The following is a 22,664-nucleotide window of genomic DNA, read 5'->3' as shown; positions in this document are numbered from 1 at the left end:
TGATGCGAGGGGGGGGAGGGGGGTGAGATGGGGGGGGGGGGGGGGGGGGGGGGGGTAAAGTGAGCAGTGAAATGTAATAAATGGAAAGACAAAATAAAATGAAATGAGAAGATAAAATCCAAAAAGTGAAAATAATGTAAGGATGAGATTATAAATCAAAAGAAATCAAGAGATATAGAGGTGGTGGAGAATTTCAGGCTGTAAAGACAAAAGGCCTAGTGTTGGATTCAGTCTGGATCATAGAATCATTGAGCCATGGAATGGTTTGGGCTGGAAGGGACCTCAGTTCCAACCAGCCCCACCCCTGCCATGGGCAGGGACACCTTCCACCATCCCAGGCTGGAGGGGGGGGGGGGGGGGGGTAAAGTGAGCAGTGAAATGTAATAAATGGAAAGACAAAATAAAATGAAATGAGAAGATAAAATCCAAAAAGTGAAAATAATGTAAGGATGAGATTATAAATCAAAAGAAATCAAGAGATATAGAGGTGGTGGAGAATTTCAGGCTGTAAAGACAAAAGGCCTAGTGTTGGATTCAGTCTGGATCATAGAATCATTGAGCCATGGAATGGTTTGAGCTGGAAGGGACCTCAGTTCCAACCAGCCCCACCCCTGCCATGGGCAGGGACACCTTCCACCATCCCAGGCTGCTCCAAGCCCCAACGTCCAGCCTGGCCTTGGACACTGCCAGGGATGGGCAGCCAGCATTCCCCTTTTTCCCTGGATTTCTGTGGGATTTCAGAGTTGAAGTGCCTGTCCTTCCCTAAGGATTAAACTCTGATCACACCACAGAGGTGTGTGAGGAGCTGCCCTGCTCCTGCCCATCCATCACAGCCTGGTGCCATCCGTCTCCAGCAGAACTTGTCCCACAAGGCTGAGAACACATTTGCTTGACTTGTAGTCGTTGGGAAATTGTATCCTCCTGACTGATGGCTGCCGTGTCCACGCTGCAGCATCGCCAGCAGAGTTATGACAAATCTGCTCAAGGCCGTATTTCTGGGGAATGACATAATCAATGATGGATTCAGCTCTAATTTCAGCAGGTTTAGACTGCAGAGTTTTAAAGCAAAGAGAGGAGGGTTTTCCATGTTCCCTCTCCTCAATAATTGCATCTGACTGAATTTACAACACATCCCTTTTTACCACACTCATTTTCTGCATGTTTGTGTTTTCACATCTCTAATATCTTGAAAACTATGCAGGCATTTGAGTAAAATGTCCGTGCAATACAATAAATGTTTATTATTTTGACTTGCATTGGACATCCACCTTTGGGCTGACAACAACTCTCTTGTCTCAGTTTCTCCAGTAAATGAGTTGTGTATATGCACAAGCATTTTACACATATCAAACTGGGACAGAAATCTTGATTCAGGTTTGGTTTCCTTAAAATGTGCATGCATTTCTGTTGATCACGTGGTTCAGATTTTATCCAAAGCTCCTAACCCAAGTTATTTCAAGGCACAAAACGTGAATCAGGCTGGATTCTGTTCATAGGGTTTCACTCTTTTCCATAAAAACTCCAGTGCTCACCTTTCAGGTCCCTGTTAATCTGTAGATCACAGTAATAGCTTTTAAAAATAAGGAACTTGGGCATTTCCCTGGGAATGAGAGGTTTAATAACATCAAGATATTTCTGCTCTCTCCATCTCACTATGTACTTTTAGTCTTATGTGATTATTCTTAGATTCTCTGAAGAAAAGACATTGTTGTTCCCTGCCAGTGAGCACTGAAAGTCAGTGGCATCACTGGCAATAAACCCATTTTAATTTGCAGTCAGACTGGTGGGATATTAATGAGGTTTACCTTTCTTTAAGGCAAATTTGCGGAGTACATGTGCAGCACCATTTTAATTGCAGCACCACACATAATTTCGTGTATCGCCAACTTATCTCCTAGAGAGGCTGGGGGTTAATTGAGTGAATAAAATAAATGTAGACTAATTAGGAGATGACAAGTTATAGCTGATAAGGTCACTTGTCAGACAAATATGAATTCAATATCTATTGCAGAAATGGTTACATTTTCTCTGGCCTAGAGCAAACAATTTGTGTTTTGCAAACTCACAAATGTACACGGAAGACACAGAGAAAAGTCTTTCATTTCTACCCTATGCAGTGTAAATCAGAATAAAATAGAAACAGCAGTTGGAGGTATCACATTATATTTGGATTAAAGTTGTGTTAACCCATCAGTGATTTTAGTAGCTTTAGACTAATAAGACTGAAATATGAATCTGATTAATGCTCAATAAATTACTAGAGATTAACCCCAGCAGTTTTGTTGACATTGTATTGATACCCATATTTTTTTATCAGCTGTAGGAAAAGTAATAAATCATCAAAACCGATTTGGCATAAAGTGTATGAAGTGAGACAATGTTAGAGGCCGAAGAAATTGCATTTCATAAATCACTTTGGGGCTGGGGGAAAAGGCCTTCTGAGCGTGTGGGCCAAAGTTTGGATAGATTTTACTCTGAAGTATTCTGTATTTTCCAGGGTGAGCTCAGGGCACTGAGATGGAGACCACCCCAAGGTTTGGGAGGAGCCTGGGTACCTGCTGGGCGGTGAAACAAGACAAACCCCAATCTGGCTGAGAGCACCCAGCAATTCCACAGAGGGGAAGTCAATCCCAAGGGACAATGTGCTCTGATTTTATAGCAGGCTGCTGTTTCCCCAGACAATTCTCCCAAATGATAACGAGCTTTGCATCTGCTTTTCAGGAAATCCTGTGGCAAACAATCCACCCAGACTGCAGATCAATGCACAGAAATAACCTCTCATGGAAATAACCTTCCACTGGCTTTGGAGTGCTGCCTGAATCCTCAGAGCCTTCCTCCCTGGGATACGGGGATGCTGTTGGTGCTGGAGGTGCTGAGGCCCTGGCACAGGGTGCCCAGAGCAGCTGGGGCTGCCCCTGGATCCCTGGCAGTGCCCAAGGCCAGGTTGGACATTGGGGCTTGGAGCAGCCTGGGACAGTGGGAGGTGTCCCTGCCCATGGCAGGGGTAGCACTGGGTGGGCTTTAAGATCCCTCCCAACCCAAACCATTCCATCATTCTGTGATTCCATGATCAAAGAAAGGTGAAGCTGCTGCAGGTGTGTGCAGGTGTGTTTGCAAAACAGCTCCAGCACAACTTCAGCACAAATATCTGCACCTTTTTTACATCTTTTTTACATTCCTCTAAAATGGCTGCAGAAAGAATTGCACAGAAATAAATCCTTTTTTCTGTTTTTCCTCAAACTGTTGTAATGTTCAGGCTGTGTCAGAGGTTCTGTCACTAAGAGAGAGTCCTGCTAATGCCAGACACACACCAGGAAGCTCCCTGGCCATTAATGTGAGTTTTCACTCATGACTCAAGCATGACCTTTGTGTGTCTTCTGTTTGTTTGGCAGCCAAAGTGAATAAATTTCCCAGGCAAATAATGAAGTGATGTTGCTTCTTCAGAGGAAATACTCCCCCAGCAAACAGTGTGACAGATCTGATCTCACAAACGTTTAGTGCTGAGAAGACAATTTAAAGCTGCAGCGATTTCCTTGCTGATACTTTGAAGAGTTGGATTTTTCCAGTCATCTTTCACTTTTTTCCCTTAGAACTCTCCTCCTTCTATTGTGTTTGGAAGCACTGAGGACAATTATTCTATTTCTAAAGAGCTCCAGGGCTGCAGTGAAAGGTGCATTTGTCATCACAAATATCTTTGTCCATGAGAACTTTTCATTCCCACCAAGAGCAGCTCCCACCATGGCAGAGCTTGGAGGAGTTTGATTAAAAGACCTGATTTCTAAGTAGAAATGAATGAGTTACAGGTAATTAGAGCAGGCTGAAAAGCAGGATGATGATGCTTGGAGCTAAACAATGTCACACACAGTGCCTTAATTAGCAGCAAAAATGATTTAGCAAAGTAATATTCTAATACCAATCCAATTGCTACAAATTATTAATAACAATAAGCATGGAATAACCAAGATCCACTAACAATGAGATGCAATATCTGTCACAGGAAAACATAGGGCCCCTTTAATAATGACATTGTAATTAGAATAGAACAATAAAGCAGATATTAATACTGAACACAGAACAAAATACTGGTCATGCTGTGCAGAAGGGGAAAAAGGCTATTGCTAAAGCTCTAAAAGGGTCTAAAAATCAAATATATCAAAATAAAGTTTATACATTTTCCTCTTGCTGCAAACCAGGCGGGACTTTCGCCACTGTCTGACCCACAGGACAAGGGTTGGCACACAAGGGTTCCATTGCACACGAAGGGAAGCAGAGAGACCCAGGGAAGTGGGGGCTGAAGGTCCCCTCTGTGCCTGAACTCTGCCTCCACACTCAAAATTTGCCCTCTTGTTCCCCTCTTACCTCCTCTAAGAGAAGCCTCAGAGAGCCTTATTTGCCTTTGGATGCTGACTGTGATAACTGTGCCAGCAACCAGAGCAACTGCTGCCATAAATCCCCACATGCTGCTTGTGGGGTTGTTTTTCCAGCTCCTGAAACTGTGCAATTCCATAACAATTAAACATTGCTTTTAATTTTTAATTTCTTTTTTAAGAGTTTAATCCTAAATATGGATGGAGTAATAGAGAAAAGGGGTGTTCTGGAGGGTGAAAAACAAATGTAAGGTAAGTTAAAAGAATCCATTCCTGTTATTATTGGCTGGTTCAGGACTAGAATTCAGTCTCCTGGGAAATGTGTGGTTGGCTTGTGATTCTGAAAGCATTTGGAGCCAAAACTGGGAAAACTGTGGGATCTAAATACCACAAGAGCAATGAAAGGAGTGCTTTACACATGGCCCAGCTGTGACAGCTTCAGTCAGAAAACCCCTCTGAGCGATCCCAGATATTTCCATCCATCCAGCCCTCACACATGGCCCCACTGGACTAATCCATCCCTATATCCCTCAGATCGTCCCAGAGCTGGCTTCCCATCCAAACTCCACAAGCAATTTTCATGGCAATCACAAGATTTCCTCCTGCAGATAGGGATGAAAAAATGCCTCCCAACCCCAAGAGGTTTATTTTTGTAATGTAGGCCTGATAACCACGGCCTAAATCATCCTGAGGGGTTGGAAATGACTCTGGGCACTCAAACCCTGTGACAACCACATTTCCTGTCCCAGGCAAGTGCCAACCATAATAATAATACATTAAAAAAGCTTTTTGTATGCAACTTTTTTTGCTGCCAAGAGACCAGAGGAGAAAATGCCGATTTTTGAAACCCCCAGTTGGAGTGGGAACGTGGCTGCAAGATTTCCCCAGGAATGTCAGGCAGGTGTGAATGCAGTGAATTCCAAGAAGTTTTCAATGTTAATTCCTGCTCAACAAGAAACACACACATAAACAGCGATCAATAGGCGCTAAATGAAAAAGAAGTAGCGAATCAATAACTCCAGACGTTTTATTTTCCCCCTTCTGCAAACAATGGGAGGGATGATCAGCCTGTGATTACGTGGCAGTCGCAGATATTGTTGCAGCACTTAAAAGTTTGTGGGCAAGGTCTTCACCCGTGTCAGGGTGTGCAGAGCTGCTGGGTGGGAATGTTAAACAGCAGGGAAGTATGGTCTGGGTTTTCATTTCAAAATAAAGCAGATTTAATTATTTTTTGCATTTCCAAGGTCTGATTTCTGGAAAAAAAAAAAAAGTTCTCATTTCTGCTGGTGGAAAATTAGACCACAGGTAGGTTTCTCTCCGTTTCATGTAGGATGTGGAAGTAGATGATCCTTAAGGTCCCTTCCAACCCAAACCCTTCAGTGATTCCATGATTTTATGGCCATCATTCTCTCCATAATAAAATCTAAGGTTTCACGTGTCAGTTCTTTAATTGAGGCATTGGTTGGGGAGATAAAAAGGGAGTGGAATTGGCTATTAAACTCCAAGGAAATCCATGTAACTCTGAAATGGGGGAGCTCAAAATTCAGCTTCTCTGAGTAAGCTGTGCCAGGGCCTCAACCCCTTTTAGGGAACAATTTATCTCTAAATTCTGATCTAAACCTACTCTCAGTTTAAAGCAATTACTTAAAACCAGCAATTTGCCTTGAAAATTTTGTGCTTCAATAAACTGTTTCAGTAATATATTATTGTGCCTTATAAGTTTAATTTTTTTATACTTAAATTTGCCATTGTTGATAATAGAAAATGGTCAAAATATTTGAAGTGCCTAATCACCTGCTAATTTCAACTTCTTGGCAGTGATAATAAAGTAAAATTGAATTGTCTTTGAAGCTGTTGCAAACAAAAAAAGTGAGAAAAAAATGTAATGACTTCTAAAGTACCAGGATGTTACTTTACAAAGTTAATGAGCCTTTTGTGCTGGGAGATGAAATGGTTTGATATGAAACAGTAAGAAATCATGTAAAATTTAAATAAAAGGGGAAAAAAGAATGTAAAATAGCTAATTGAAAAGATTAGGAAGCAATAATTATTTAAACCAGTGTAAAAATAGACAAGGCCTTTCAGACTACAGAGCTTAGACACCAGAGCCATACAGAAAACATAAACCTCTGGTGATGACTTCCATGAATTCCACCGTCTCCACTCACCCCACAAACTGTAAATAACACTTCCCTGGCAGAGAAACCAATGCAGGCTCCAATCTCAAAGTGCACCCTCAAAGCAGCACCTGAGCTCTCACCTCTTCTCCACCACATGTCCGTGCACTCAGGGGAATTCAAAAAAGGGTTTTTCTGGGACATGAAGCACAATGAGGGGGATTCTTCTGCAGAATGAGTCTAGCCCATGGTAGGGAATATTAAACTATCCAGTTCTATCCATCTATCCAGGTTTGAGGTGGTGTGGAGTCCTTGGGAAATACGGCAGTGTGGCACTGGTGTCCACCAGGATGAAGCTTTGAGGTGGGTTAATGTCTGTCTGGTGGGAAGCTTCAAACCCCCTCACATTCCCTGAATATAAAAGTGCATCTTCAGGGCATTAGGTTCCCCCTTTTGCTGGCTTTGTTGCACCAGAGGATGGTTGCTGTTCACTGATGTTGGGGAATGAGCTGAACCTCCTGGCACCCCACAGAATGGAAACAAAAGTTCTTCAAACATCACTCCTCCCTCTCCTGGGAAAGTTATTGCAGTATCAGCCATGTCCTGCCACAGTCTTGCAAGTCACTTACAGAGTTACAACTTTTTATTTCCCAAACCCATGGAAACCTCCATGTTGTCTAAGGGACACTAATTATCATCATTGTCTGACTCATCAGCAGATCTCCAAATGCCTCTGGTTGTTCAGAGAAGCCTTGACATTTCCAGGCTGGACTAGTTCCTCTCCACATTTTGCTGTTAGAAATAGCAAAGATGTCACTTGTCTTAAAATATATGGTCTGCTGTTCCATCCCTAAAGGTGCTGTTATGCTAACAATAAATCTGCGAGAGACTGCAGGCAGAGCGTGGGATGTGATGTATTCAATATTCATCCTGCTGTGACCCAAAGGAGGATCAGGACACTTTACATCAGGAAATGTCTCTCTCTAATTTAACAGTTTCAAAATGATGGGCCTAAAATCCAGCCTGGGAGATTGCGGTTGCATCTTCGATTGATTTGGAGGCAAGAAGCCAAAGGGCTGTGTAAAAATACAGTTGATGCCTCATTTCCAAAATGCAGGTCAGACTGGCTGTCAGGGCTTGGAATATTTATATTGTCCAAACAGCCTGATAGAATTTACTGCCATTCTCCTTTTCCTTAGCTTTAATCCTGGAAAACCCCTTTGCTTCCACGGTGGGGTCGAGACCATGAGCAGAACAAAGGAGAGCTGCAAAGGCCACCTCTCCGTGCATGGATTTATTTGGAGGGCAGAAGCCACCAGGAATCAGGGCAAAGAGGTGCTATTTCCCTTTAGGAATGGGAGGAACACAGAAAAATGTGGATAAGCTGTCCAGGAGGAAGACAGGCTCTAGAAATAGTCAAAGGTAGCTATTTATTGGCAGAGGAAAGAATGCAGGGACCAGAGAGATGGAGACATGAGGAAAATCCAACCTGAAGGAGAACCTGACCTGGCACCCACACGCAAAGAACAGCCTGGGGTGCATCTGATGGATGCTTAAGACAGAAATATGATGTTAAAAATGAAAATAAAATCTTTCCTCATCAAGGTATTGTTGGCAACTTGCCTCACTCATCAACTCCAGAGGAACCAGCACAATCCAGGAGCAGCCATAGGAGGAAAACATGAGAGAGTTTTGGTGTGAAGAGACAATTATTTTATTTTATTGAGCACTTTGGACAGGTCTGTTCATTTCAACTTCCCAAAATCCTGTCTGCATCTTTAATCCAGACAGTGAAGGCTCTTTCTTAACATATTCGTATCAAATAATGTTTAAATTTCAACGACATCAGGAGATGGTTGTTGTACATCCCTATAGCAAGTACACAGAATTTAAAGTAATGATCTCTGAGTTTATCTTCATCACCCTTCTTGCCTCTGGTGCTCTGCTTAGATCAGATTATCTCATTTAAATAGCAATGGCTTATGAAAAAAAAAATCTAATCTGTTTCCTCGCTGTGTCACTGTGCATGCATTACTTTATTTTATTTTGTCCCCTAAGGCACTGCAAGAAAACCCTAAAGACCCTCGTTGAGACACATAAAAAAGCTCTACTGGAAAATAAGAGTTGGAGGGAACATTATTCTTTCCACGATTTTTCCCTATAAAGAGAATATAGAGGGCAGTTTGATTTTTGAGTAATTGAATTGCCATTTTGGGGGCTAATAATACCCAGCTCTTCTGCACAGCACATTTAATCCTGAGATTTAAAATTAATTTATAGGTCAAAATGATTTTCATTCTACATGTCAGGTAGAAACAAGGAGGAAATGAGTGACCAATGCCATCTAACACCCTGAATTACCTTCCCATGCCCAGCCTACAAAACTGCTCTGCTCAGCACAGGGACTGGTCCCTCATTTTCCCTCTCAGCTCTATTATTCCTAAATGGATGTGAACCTTCCATGTGATAAATCAGAGAAGTTTTGCCATAAGTGCAATTTGACTGTTACCATCAGGCCTATTTCAGAATGCCACGGAGTGAAAATCAGCAGAGCTCCGCCGAAATCAGCGGAGTTAATTTACACCCAGGTATAAATTAACTCATCCCAGTGAAGTCAGTGGGACATTTGCTGTTCCTTTAACTGAGAGCAGGAGCAGGACAAAAGTGCCGTTGTGAGCTGCTCTTGGTGCCTGGGGATATGGAACATTTACATTTTTAGCTATTTTTAAGTCTTTAAAAGCTGAACATGTTCATCTAGAAGTGAGCTCCCAGTACCTTTTAACTCAGGTTTAGAGCCCAGGACCGGGCTTGTTAAAGATGATCCTCTGGCAAGAATGATGAAGATGACAAAAAAGCTTCAAAAATGAAAGCTTTGGGGGGAAAAAAAGTGAAGGGAAATGTTCTTTTTGGAGATACAAATCATGGGTGTCCCTCACGCATCTGTCCTGCTCCTCGAGTGATTCAGATTCCAGGATCTCCATCAATTTCCCAAGAATTCAAGGAATTACAGGGGAATCATGTGCTCTGAAAGATTGGCACAAGTCCTTTACTCAGTAGTAAAGAGGGGAATGATCTGTGAGAGGTACCTGAGAGGGCTGAGTGGGTCAGTGGGAAATTAAAGGGAAGGCTTGGGTCCTAAACATGTGGTTGTTGTGATTAGTTCAGCAAGGCTGGGCTTAAATGAGCAACTGCTCACCTGAAATATTTTATATATTACAATATTTTATACATTCCAAGATTTTTAGTCCTTAACATGTGGGTTGTTTGCTACTGAAATAGAAACTTTATATTGATTTAACAGAAAGTCTGCTCCCAAGATTTACATTTTTGTGTCCTGAGGTTTATATTTTACATTTAGATAAAACAGCATCGAGTTTCATTTAAATTGTATTTTAAAACGCTACTGAAGCCTGCCCTCTGCTCTGTTTCTTCACTTCAAACAGCTGCTGACTCATGCACTACATAATTAATTTAAGTATCATTTGAGGTTACTTTAATACAATTTCCTTGTAAGTACATGAGTAATATCCTGGCTATTTAGAGTTCAATACATTAATTGGAGACAAAAGCCAGTTGTCATGGTTTCTATCACAGCCAAGTGTGAAGGGTCAGTCCATCCCCAAATTCATTATAACCTCAAAGAGTTCAGCTCCCATTCAGTGCCTGTTTGGAGATGAGGCTCTAATGAGCCACAGGAGTTAATCCCATTTTTATGGGTATATGAAGCAGGATTGTCAAGTTATATGCTTTTAATTAGAAGAAAGGTTCAGAGAAGGAACGAACTCAGAATACCAAACCCTCACTGTGAGCAATGCCTAGCCAGGCAGAAAAGAACATTTTACCTCACAATATGCTACAAACTGTTGATATTTTAATTAAGCACAAGGGATATTCAAGAAGGAGAATGGGGGAACGCAGTCCTGCTTCCTCCAACCATACTTTGTCCTTTGATTTCAGCCTGAGGAGTGTCAGGATGCCAGGGTGGGAGGATGAGGGTCCATCATCGCTCCAGCAGGAGGCAAAGAAGGAATGTCTGCATTTGCTCTGAGTTTTAAGCAAGATTTTCTTTCCTTTTTGTGTATTTAGATTGATAGTCCTTGTGATTCTCACCCATTTTTGGACTTCATAAATAAATGCTTTAATTTGCCTTTCCGTTAACTGTGATTTAAAGACACTTCACTTGTATGGAAGCATTTGAAGGCTGCGATATGAAATGTGGAACCCAAACCATTCATTCAGTGCTCCTAAACTGGCCTGGTTTTCAACCCAGCTTCATTTGCTGATGCTGTGGCCAAGAAATATCTTCATGATGTTGTCACCCAAGAAACAATTGTTTTTCTTTCTCACTGTTACAGCTTAGACTATTTTTTAAAGCTATTGCCTGGATTCCAGCTTTCTTATGATCTTGCAAAGTGTTTTCCTGGTTCAAAGGCAGCACCTGGAGTTGTTTAAAATTAAAGCGTGTCCTAATGAAAAGCTCCTTAGTCACTTGTTCATGCAAAGAAGGATTGTTAATTTTGGTAATTGCTTCTCTTTTCTCCCAGAATTATGACACTGATAGAGATTTATCAATCACAAACACTAATAGTGGAACATTTACCTGTGCTGCAGCTCATGAATGGCAGCAGACTTATTAGTTTCCATAGCAACACCATCTCCACTTTCCAAGGTCAAAAATTCCTCCCATCCAATCAGTGGAAGAAAGTAAAGTGTGTCTTCCTGTGACTACCTGGGTATTCTGCAAAAACAGGAAGAGATATTGGGCAATTAAAGTACAGACTCCAAATAAATACCCCAAGTTTCCCCAGGTACAAACACATTCTACTGCACCGATTGGAGACTCAGACACTAAAAATGCAATAAATAGTCTGGATAGGATCATCCTGGCATAAAAATAATTCCAAAATGACACAAAGTTGGAATGAAAAACATAGGTAATGTTGGGGTTTCTCCCATCCACTCCCTGCCACAGAGATCTCTGGGATGGGAGGAAGTTTCTCCAGGCAGGAAAGAAAAATCTGCCTGTGGTCCCTCTGCCAGACAGTGCTGGGATGGAAGAAAAGGTGTTTGGAAAAATGGGCTTTTCCCAACTCCTAAATGTTCATCAAACTTTAAGATACTTCTTGTTCCATCATAGGCGGCCCCTCTCCACAGAGCCAGGCTGGCAGAGCTGAGGGTGTTCACCTGGAGAAGGGAAGGCTCCAGGGAAAGCTCAGAGCCCCTTCCAGGGCCTAAAGGGGCTCCAGGAGAGCTGGAGAAGAACTGGGATCAGGGACAGGACACAGGGAATGGCTTCCCACTGCCAGAGGGCAGCAGGAAATGGGATATTGGGAATAAATTCGTCCCTGTGAGGATGGTGAGGGTTTGAGATGGAATTCCCAGAGAAGCTGTGGCTGCCCTTGGATCCCCAGAAATGTTCAAGGCCAGCTTGGACGGGATTTGGAGCAGCCTGGGACAGTGGAAGGTGTCCCTGCCCATGGCAGGGGTGGGACTGGGTGATCTTTAAGGACCCTCCCACCCCAAATCTGTCTTTAATTCCATAATTCCATAGTGGTGTGGTTCTGATCCCAGACAGGATCCTTTGGTAAATGTGCTGTAACGTGAGCAGATCCCGATGCAAACGATTGATCTGCCACGGCAGGAGAAGGGATCACAATGTCACACACACCCCATGTAAAGGAAAAAAATCACCTTTTCTGTGTGAAGTTTTATCCTTCAGAAATGAACCATCCGCCCGCAAGGATTTACATAACAATTTCCTTTAATTTCCTTTGACATTTCAGTCAACAGTCAATGAATTAAGCCAGGAAAAAGTATCTGTTTGGCCTATACTCCCAAAGGGCAAGCGGGTAATTTACTGTTGGGGATCAGTTCATAAAGCAGCTGAAACCAGAAATCACTTAATAAAATGAGTTTGCAAAATTGTAAAATCATTCCAAACCTTTTCAGTGCAGAAAATTTTCCACTGAGAAATTACAATTATGAGCCACACTTATGGATCCATATTCTCTCCTCACTTGTCTCATTTTTCACAGCACTGTGAAAAGATTTCATACAGGGCTGCCCTGGAACTCATTGCTGGTAGGAGTGAGAGAGATGTTTTTTAGAAAATTAAGAAATCCAGATCTTCTGGAAGCCATTCCACTTCTCTAAGGGGCTTAATTCTGTTCACATTTTCTATAAATTTCACCTAAAAATCACAGGTGGTCTCAGAGGAGACAGAAACCCGAGGAATGATCAAAGCTTGAGAAGTTTCTAAGTTCTGGAAGAAAAGGATGGAAAAAGCCCAGAGTATCTTTTAGCCTTTCATGATGTCCTACTTCGCACACAGCTGAGATCTACTGAAGAACATTTGCAAAATTTATAAGTGTTTGAAAGGAAAAGGATTAAAAAGTACTAAATTATGATTCTGTCAAAGTAGAAACAGAGAAGGAGGAGCTCGGTTGTACCTTTATACATCAACCCTGCCCCGAGCAGCACTAACTGCACCTAAATACCCTCAATCAATATTTCCTTTCTTTTAAAATACTTTTTGGTGCTTTTTTTAAAACACTTGCCTTCAGTTCAGGTTCCACTCCAACCCCTCCTTTAAACCACCTGTCGATACTGAAGGTAGGCATTGATTATTTCTGCTTCAGTGGAAAACACGGGGCTTTTCCTTATTGAATCACATCATATTTATTTCACACCCTTTCTCCTGCTTGCCAATATTTGTCTTGAAGCTCATGTACATATCTGTGATATTTGAGACAAAAAAAAAAAACACTGTACATTTGTTTTCCCTTGTCCTTCCTGAACAGAATGTATCCAGAACAACAAATGTAAGTTAGGATTTTAATTAATTACTTAGATGTCATGGTAATTCCTCCTGTATTAATTTTGTGACTTTACCTGTGTCCCAGTTTTAGGTTTTTTTCCCTGATTATAGCTTAGCAAGAGGGAAAAAAATTCCTCGAGCACCCAGGACCTGTGAGTGCAGCAGCAGCACGGGGTGAGGAGGCCCAAATTGCCCGTTTACTGACAAATCATCCTGGTGGATGCCAAGTTGGCTGTTAGCAGATAACAAGCAGTGTTTGGCTGCAATTTATCCCCTATTGCTGAAGTTATCACCACGAATTTTGCACATTCCCACGTGTTTTCCTTGGCATTTCTATTTGGATTCTCCTCTCCTGCTGGGTATTTTTCTGTGGTTGATTTCCTCGGACAGGGAGCACTTTCCAGTTCTGGTCCCACCCAACTCCTTTTCTTCAAGGTCCCTCAAATATATCCCATTTCTGGTCCTTGCACATTTGGTGTGTGAGCTATTTAGTGCAGAAATCCCTGCTAAAGGTGCAGGAGTTACCAAAGAAAATTGGAAATGGACTTAAACCATCCAGAGTTACTCACATGCTTCCTGGTATTCCAAACAAAAAATATTCCAAACCAAAAATAGCCAAGAAAAGCCAAATAACTGTCCAGACCCTGCCTTTCCCAAGAGGAAAGATCCTTTTTTTGCGAGGAAATCTCCTTTGAAACCCTCCCTGCTTTCTATTCTCCTCTCGTTGGGTTAGGGATGAGTCTTTTGGAATCCTGAAACAAGAACCTGCAGCTGCCAATATCCAGAATATACAACCCAAACTCTTTGTATTCATACAAGGTATTGATCAATCCTCAGAACTGTAATTCTTCTGCTCCTAGGACTGCAAATTATGGGGCATTACTGTAAATACACACACACACACACACACACACATATTTCCTTTAAGTAACCCAACTGTTTTGCTCCCTTCACTCTGACAAACACAAGGACCGAACTGGCAAGCAGGCACTTAATAATTTTTACAACATCTTTCCAACAGCAGCTTCCATGGGATTATTTACTGTCAAACTAAATCAAGAATAAATGAAAAAACTGAAATATTTATAGCATAAGAAAAATCTGGTTCAGACCAGAAATCCCAGACTGGCATTAAATCAAGAAATGTAACAAGATAAATTCTGCCATCATACCCTTTGTTTTCTGGATGTGCTGCTATCACTTATTCTAATTGTTATGCCACAGTTTGAGCAGAGAGATAGATGGAAAACAAAATATGTTAAATATGATCATGGGGGAAACATTACACTTCCCCCTAAAAATCCTGATTGCGTGTCCATTTGTCAGCAGGATGTAATTTATACAAATATGTTTGTTACAGAAGTAGGCAACATCATTTTTTGTTGTTTTCCCATTAGAGAAAACAAGTCCATAGGAAAGATCTCAGTCCTCAGATACTTTACACCTGTCATTTTTCCTTCTTATCTGTGGGGGAAGGAGAGATATCTGCTCCTGAGCCATCCAAATGTGATGTGTGGGACACACAGGGACGTACAGGAGGTGAATTAATGGAAAAAGGTGGATAAAATACCCAGGTCAGCAATGGCTCTGCATGGGTGAGTTGTGCAGCACCTGCTTCTCCTTGCAAACCCTCTGGGTAATACCACTGGTAACCCAAGTATTGCTGTCATCAAACATTCCCTCCTGGACATCTGGGATATTGAAAAATTCAGGCGAAAAGTGGGATTCGAGTACTGACTTGGCACTTAGCACACAGAGGGAAAGGCTGTGGTGCTGTGTGGATGAAGGTTGCAGCTGTGCTGCTGTTTTCCTTGGAATTTAGAAGGGGATAGGAAATGGATTCATTTATTAATTAGAATCATCTGATATATATTTAACACATTAACATAAATGCCAATATCTCGGTCTTTACTGAGCCCAACCTGGTGCTGAGGCTTTGGCTTTCAAGACCCTTAATTTCTACAATCCCTTATTTTTTGAGTAGCAAAACCCTTACAAGACCAAATCTGTGCCAAAGGACAAAATGCTCTTCTGGTGTCATCCAAATTTTCATGAAAATAGGCCCCATTTCTCACTTCTGCCACAATCTTCTGTTAAGTTTTGTAAAAGCAAAACTTGGTTCAGGTGGTGATGTGACATCGAACTGGGGTAAAACCTGTCAGCCACTGGGAATGATGAGATTTTGCTCTCGGCAAAATTCCAGCAAATTGACATTTTTACCCATGGCAAAATGTAGCTGTGTTTGCAGAAAGAGCAACTTTTTGACCTGGTGGGAGAGAAAATGTTTAACAACAGGGATTTGGGGCCAAGTTCCACAGTGGTGCTGGTGGAGGAGCTTCACTCCAGGCCTGATCTGTTGGTGTAACCACCTATGGAATGAGACCTGCTGCGTGTATGGGAGAAGAAAGGAACGGAGATGTGGAGAGAAAGGCTCTAATCCGAGGAGTGCATGCACAGCCTTTTCATTCTGCAGCCTCAGCTTTCCCTCCCACCAGCTTCCACGCAGCTATATTATCTTCTGAATTTGCCCTTCCACACTTCTGTATTCCTCCTGTGCCAGCAAATAAGCCTGTCCCAGCCAGGCTTGCATTCCTGGCACACCATTGCTCCTGATCTCTCTATTGTCTCCTGAGCACCTGATTTGAAGGCATCTAATGTGAATTTTCTCATGAATGCCAATGATATACAGCTACATTTTTCTTTTCAAACTTTTTATCCCTGAGGCGCTTTCTGCACTCAAACTATTTTCCAGATATCCATAACAGAGTGAATAGCAAACACTTGCAGCTACCAGAGCAGGAGCAGAAGCGCCCAGTTTTCCAGGTTCCAACAAGATTTACGTATGCTGTTGGAGTACTTACTGCTTATTTAGAATTATTGAACCATATTTCGAGGGAGAAAAGCACCCCGTGCTACTTAACAAAGGTTTCCGATACTGATCACTCCTATTTTTCCTCTTTCACAAAAGGACTTGGATTTTCATTTGGTTTTCACTCCTGACTGCTATTGCTTACTTTTCCCAGGGAAATGGAAAATACTGTGGCTCATTTGCAATTCAAATTCGGGGCATAAAGCCTTCGGGGAAGGTTTAAATCTTGTGTTTTCAAAACATTTTCCTAAATCTGACCTAACAGCTTGTTGTGTTTCAGGTGACATCGAGATCCTACCGGGTGGGACACTACAGAGGCTTTTGTGTCTTAAACTCCCCAAATTAAGACATTTGAGGGGAAAGGGGCTGGACTGTGCTCTGGTGTCTGATGAGGCCTCACTCACCTTCCCAAATGGATTCACCAGCACTGAAATGGCCCTGGCATAGGGAATTTGTGGCTGCCCCTGGATCCCTGGAGTGCCCAAAGCCAGGCTGGACACTGGGGCTTGGAGCAACCTGGGGTAGTGGAAGGTGTCCCTGCCCATGGCAGGGGGAGAAAAGATGAGCTTTAAGGTCCCTTCCATTCCGAACCATTTCATGATTCTAAGGATCCTTGTAAGGACTCATGTCTTCTTTAATAGTCAAGTGCAAGACAGAGCAGGATTTAAATATCTTTAAGATTATTTTGATTTTTTTCCCATGTTTATATTTTCACAGCAACAATTAGGGAGCTTAAACTTGGAAGCTGAAAGAGCAAGCCCTCCTCTGCCATCAGTGCACTGCAGAACGTGTCCATCTGTTTCAGGATCCCACTGGAATTGCTGGAAAGGTCTCAGGGAGTGCCACTCTTTCATTCACTCTTTCATGAGTATCTGAACTGCTTCAGTGCAGTAGCCAAACACTGTGTGGGCATCCCCAGCTGTAAATAACCCTGTCTCAACAGGCAAGAGCCAACGAGACATTTTTGCTGTATTTAACCCAAGCAGAAAGACTGAAAGATAGAAACCCCAGCGGGCTGTGCTGTTGACAAATCAGAATTAAAATGTCTTTCAACAGCAAAGTGCCTAAGTGATAATGAATATAACAGAGTGTAACCCCATCCCAGCCCTCGTGCTGAACCCAGGTGCAGCTATCCCATACAACCACGTCATTTGGAGCTGTATTTGGCACTTTTTTTTAAAATTTATACACTCTGAAATGCCAGTAATCAGCCGGAAAGGCTGAAACAATATCAGATTTTGCTTCTCACACTCACACTGCTCGTGAACCAACATTTCTGGTGGTGTAACTTAGGGATAGAGACAGCTTTTTATAGCCTACGTGTCCATATGTGTGTATATACATGAGTCTATGTACATAGGATACAAAGGGATAATTTGGTTCAATCATCTCAACTGTTGGGTTTGGGTTTTTTTAATAAATAAAATTATGGTGCTATTCTTCTACCTGATAAATAAATACAGAATTATCTCGGTGTGGTGTGGTGGAATTAGTCTGGCACAGAAATTGGTTTTGTTTGAAGAGTGGTGAAGACTTTTCTGTTCATTATAAACCTGTCTGGTATGTTGGTCTCACTCTGGGACCCAGGGAGGAAGGATCTGAGTGTGGGGAATGTTGGAGTGCCAGTATCCTGGGATTTTGGGGTGTCTGCACACCTGCAGCTGTGCCAAGGGTTGGCTTCAGTCCAGATCCATCCACAAATCCCTCTTAGAGGATGAAATATTTTACCAGTTCAGGTTGAAACAGCCCAGAGTGGTTCATGGCACTGAAGGAAACTTATCCCACAGCCAGAACTGTGGGCCTGAATTCATCATAAATAAAATCCCAGTAAGTGCATTCCTCCTTATAATCCCTTTTCCATGGTTTCTGCATCCATTTATTTCTGGATTTGTATCTGAATGTGTCATGAGTCAAGTCCATCAAAGACAACCTAAAGTTATAATTCAGTATATTAGTTTGTAGTAATTTCTATTCTGCAGTCTCTGTCACATGCAGATTTACCCTTTGGAACATCATTTATATGTAAAAATGTCCAAATTCAGTACAAAATACTTGTCGCTTAATTAAGTGAGGCATGTCATTACATGCGTCCCTTAAAAAATTCAATGAACTGCTTTTTTGGTTAATTAGTTACACCATTTCACCCTATAGAAGGTAAAAAGAAACAGTTCCAGTTTAAGCAGCTTAGAAATATTCCATGACCATTAGTGTTCATTACTGATATTCCTGGAGGCAGCACAGGGAGTCAGTTCCTCATCTTCTAGACCCTGAAATGCAGTATCAAGGAACAAAAGGTCTCATTCCCTCCTACAGCTGTGCTCAGTGTGGCTCTGTTGTGATTTCTGCTCTGAGCAGAAATTACTGCTTCTGATTTTTGGAAGTGTGTTTTCTGCATTAAATTTGCAGCTGGGATAAGCACTGGTGTCTTTTACAGCGCATTTCTAGCTCAGAACTCTTTTCATAAACTAAACAGAAGTGAGACAGCAGTAGAGCGAGACAAAGCAGAGTAATAATTTATCTTATGTTGTTTGAGAGATAGAAAAATGTCAGCCTCAAAAGCTTCCTGGGGCAAAATGGAAAAGGTAAAAGAAAGATTTGCAGCAGTGAGAGCAGCATTTAGCATTGGCTCCCATGTTTCCAGCAACTGAGGGAAGGCAAATCTCATTCCAGCTCTGGAGAATCCATAGGAGATATGGAAAGTGGCTCCCCAAAACCATGTGCTGCTGGGATTGCATCTCTTTGTATTTGCAGACACAGATGCTGGAGGTGAGCTGGAAGAATTAACCTCAGATACTGTTTTCCATTTCCCTTCCCTTTTTTTGTGCAGTTTAAGTCTCTCTTTGTATGAAGTGCAACAGGAAGGGCAGAATTTATTCCGTATGTTACAGACCTGTGAATACATTGAATGTGTAACCCAGGGACAGCCTAAGTCCAGAAGGAGTCAAGATCCAGCTATTCCCCAACCTTTCACAGGGGTTATCACTGGAAAGAGAACTGGGAGCTTGGACTGGCCCTTCTGGAGCTGCTTCCTCACGATGGCAGCAGGATCTAATCCTACCTTAGCTCCAATTTGATCCCCTTCCATGCCTCAGCACCAGCACTGGAAGTGTCACCTGCCATCAAAATGTTTATGGAAGAAAACCAGGAATAATCCCAGTTATTGGACATTTGTATAATGTTGAATAAGGTAAAATGAATTCTGTATCAGATCTGCCTAAAGCCCAAATTCTCACATAGAAGCAAATCAAAATGCTTAAAGACATGACAGAAATATGCTCATGTCTGCTACAAAGCGAAGGCAACTTCACAATAACTTCATCTAAAGGTTTGGATTAGGATTTCAGTACTCTTGGGTCATTCCAGTCATCCTGGTATGGGAATTTCCAGCTCTGTCAGGGAACTGGCAGAACTGCAAGGGCCAAACACAAGAGCTTTGCTCATTCTTGGGCTAAAACAGTGCTGCTCCCATTTCATCCTGAAATATGTGGGAATGGACCTCCAACACCTGAGTGAAATCTGTCCTGGAAGTGTTGATAGGATCAAAACATCAGTGCAGTCCTCAGAGATTTGTGGGAACCACAGAAGAGAACATTTTCCATGTGAACTAGAATTCAGCAGTTTTCATCAAAAAGCTAATTTCCAACAACGAGAAGATTCTCTCCTAATCACTCAATGCATTCTGCAGGAATTACAACACTGAGATGGAAAAAGTCTGATAAAAAGGCTTCCACGGTTTGGCTGAAGTGGAAGTGTGGATCAATTTTCAATTCAATACGTTATGAAATAACATTTTTGAAGAGATCTGAAAGTGTTAAATTTACCAAACCTGAAAATATCGCTGGTAAACCAATTATCACTTTTCCTTTAACATGTTCACAAACACTAAAGCTGCAGATCCTGATGGCACCCAAATACTGGGAATGAAGACTCTATATTATTCTTCCCAGGTGAAAAGTTTAATATCTACTTCATATTTATGAGTAAAAGCTTAAGAAAACCTCCTTCCAAATATTATCAGTGTAATAATGATTAAAAAAAATTGACTCTGTTTCAGCAGCGAAATTCCCATTTCTTCAGTAAAAAGAGGATCAGAAGTAGAATATCCTCAAAAGACAGTGTGCAGATTTCTTCAAAGATATGGAGGTTAATAAAGGAATTGTTGATAAACTTTTACAATGATATCTTGAAGACTTCATCTCTTTCAAGAACTCATGCAGCAGTTGTTTCTCTGTGAGCCTCATATCCCAGCAATGCTTTCATTTGTGCCACCCTGAAGTCTCTTATTTGGTGCTTGCAGTTTAATCTTTTGCTTCTTCACATCCAATATCCCAGATCTTTTTATTAAAATCTGTGTTAAAGGCATTGTGATGTCTTTATGGGGCTCTCCTTTCAAATAAAACAATATCTTTAGTATTTATTACTTTTGCTGTTGCATTTCTTACACGTCTGGTCCTCCAGCTGGTGGCCTTCACAACACCTTTAAAAAGAAAAAAAGGCAATTTCTCTGCCCACTGGACACAGAGAACTCACCAATCCACCAAACTTTCTTCCCAAAGGGAATGTGCAGTTGAGCAAAACACCCCTGGAGTTTTGGACGTGGAGCAATGCTCTTTTGAACCAGGAGGTTCGAGGCTTGGACAAACACCTGCAGAAGGGGACCAGGGCATTCCCTGCCACTCCTGCCTCAGAAATTTCTGGATCAGAGGTTAAGATTTGCAAAAAAAAAAAAAAAACCCAATTGAAACTGAAGCTAATTTTAGACAAGAAGCTGGAAATCTGCCAAATTATTAACAACTGGCTTTCAGCCTGTCAGGAAGTATTAATAGTACCATGGAAGGAAATGATGAACTGTAGATTTCCCCCGAGAGCTGTCAGGAAATATTTAGATTTTTTAATAGCCATCCACTGCAGTGCAGCAATAAATAAAGTGGCCAGGACTAGTTCTGGGCTGACCTGGGTGGCCACGGATTTAAACCACCATTAGGTGGAATTCTAACCAACATAAATAGGAACAAGCAAGGCTGCAGTTCCAGGGTGACCTTAAGATTAGCTGAACCATCCATGACCATTATTTTTGCCCAAGATGAAGCCTGTAATCATTTTATTTGCATATGTGCATGCAGGGGTGTCAGGAGGGAAAGTTAATTTCAAGGCTTATTGTTTAACAAGTAAATGATTCAGTGTGAAATGAGGATCCTTCCCACTCCCTTCCTCCTTGGTGATGCTGTTGCTGTTTATTGCTATCATTTAGAATCTCTTGGATAATGAGGAAAGGGAAGAAAATAATCAGTTGGTTTCTGGATGAAATTGGACTTAATTCGGCATAATCTATGTACTTTGAGATAGGGGATATAGCCAAGTGGAATAATCAGTGCAGCAAACAGATTGCTTTAATGTCTAGACGGGTTTCAAGATGATCTGGAGATGGGAAGAGGAATACAAATTATTTACCTCAAGAGCTGGGTGCTGGTGGAATGCAGCAGGAAAGGAAGAGGACGAAGTCCTTTAAACAACAGCCAGGGAGAAAAGCTGGCGTTTCCAAAGGATCCCCCACGGAAAATCCAGAAGGGGTTTGGGTGATGCAAGAGGGAGGAGCAGAGGGATGCTCTGAGCACAAGGCTGGGCAGGTAAAGGGGATGCACTGAGGGTGCTGCTCCACACCAGCCAAGGCAGGGAGGAGGAAGGACAAGGATTGGAAATTGGGAATTTCCTGCTCAACGGAGTCTGACCAGACTGAACAGAAAGTCCACTGTTCTCAATTAAAATTAATGAGTTATTAGGGTTTAATAAATATAAATAGCCATGTCTTTCTTTAACAACTTCAACAACATTAACCGCTGGTTTGATTTTGATAAGATGGTGTTTCAAGGCATGGAATAATTTACAGACTTAGGGTTTTTTGTATTTAAATTGGCAGTTTGAGAAGAAAACTTGATTATGAGCTGGGTATTTGAGTATATTGGAGAAGCACATGTTAGTGTGAGTTAAATAGAAGCACAACTTCAGAGATTCATTTTATTGCAGAGAACATTTTGGCACATTAAAGCAAGCCTAATCTATTTTCCTTTTTTATACAATTAAGTATGTTTTTATTTTTGCTACAAGTTCCCTATGAGCATCTAAATTCCTTCAAAGTCACTTCAAAGACAGTTTACATGACATAGATCAATTGCATCAAGTTGCTTGAAAATCATGATGTAATCCTAGGCCTAAACTGAATTGATTTGTGATTATTTGTTGTTTATTAATTAATTTCTTCTGCAGCTTTCCTAGAACTCCTGCATGAGCTGTTTTTACCAGTGGGTAAAAGAAAGAGATAGAGAGAAACATTAATCCATTTTATGACTTTAATTACTATTAGAGTCCTGCTTTGCACATGGCAGATGATTTGTTAGAAATTGATTTTATTCCTGGATAATTGCCCTGCACTCCAAACAAGTCACACATGCAGGGATTGATGCATTTGCATCTGCTGGATATGCAGCAAATTCCTA

General features: G+C 41.6%; 1 protein-coding gene across 1 annotated transcript in view; it reads right to left on the bottom strand.

The window, feature by feature from the left end:
* The window catches only part of LOC103624394 (contactin-6), a 126,785-nt gene that overhangs the window by 89,214 nt on the left and 14,907 nt on the right, over positions 1–22,664 (bottom strand). The window contains exon 2 of the mRNA XM_017747251.1: positions 11,085–11,222. Coding sequence (XP_017602740.1) covers positions 11,085–11,139 — 55 coding nt within the window. The 5' untranslated portion in view covers positions 11,140–11,222. The remainder of the gene's footprint in view (positions 1–11,084; positions 11,223–22,664) is intronic.

The sequence above is a fragment of the Corvus brachyrhynchos genome, unplaced genomic scaffold (assembly GCF_000691975.1).
Source record: "Corvus brachyrhynchos isolate BGI_N302 unplaced genomic scaffold, ASM69197v1 scaffold91, whole genome shotgun sequence".
NCBI classification, from domain to species: domain Eukaryota; kingdom Metazoa; phylum Chordata; class Aves; order Passeriformes; family Corvidae; genus Corvus; species Corvus brachyrhynchos.
This window is presented reverse-complemented; position numbering and strand designations above follow the sequence as displayed.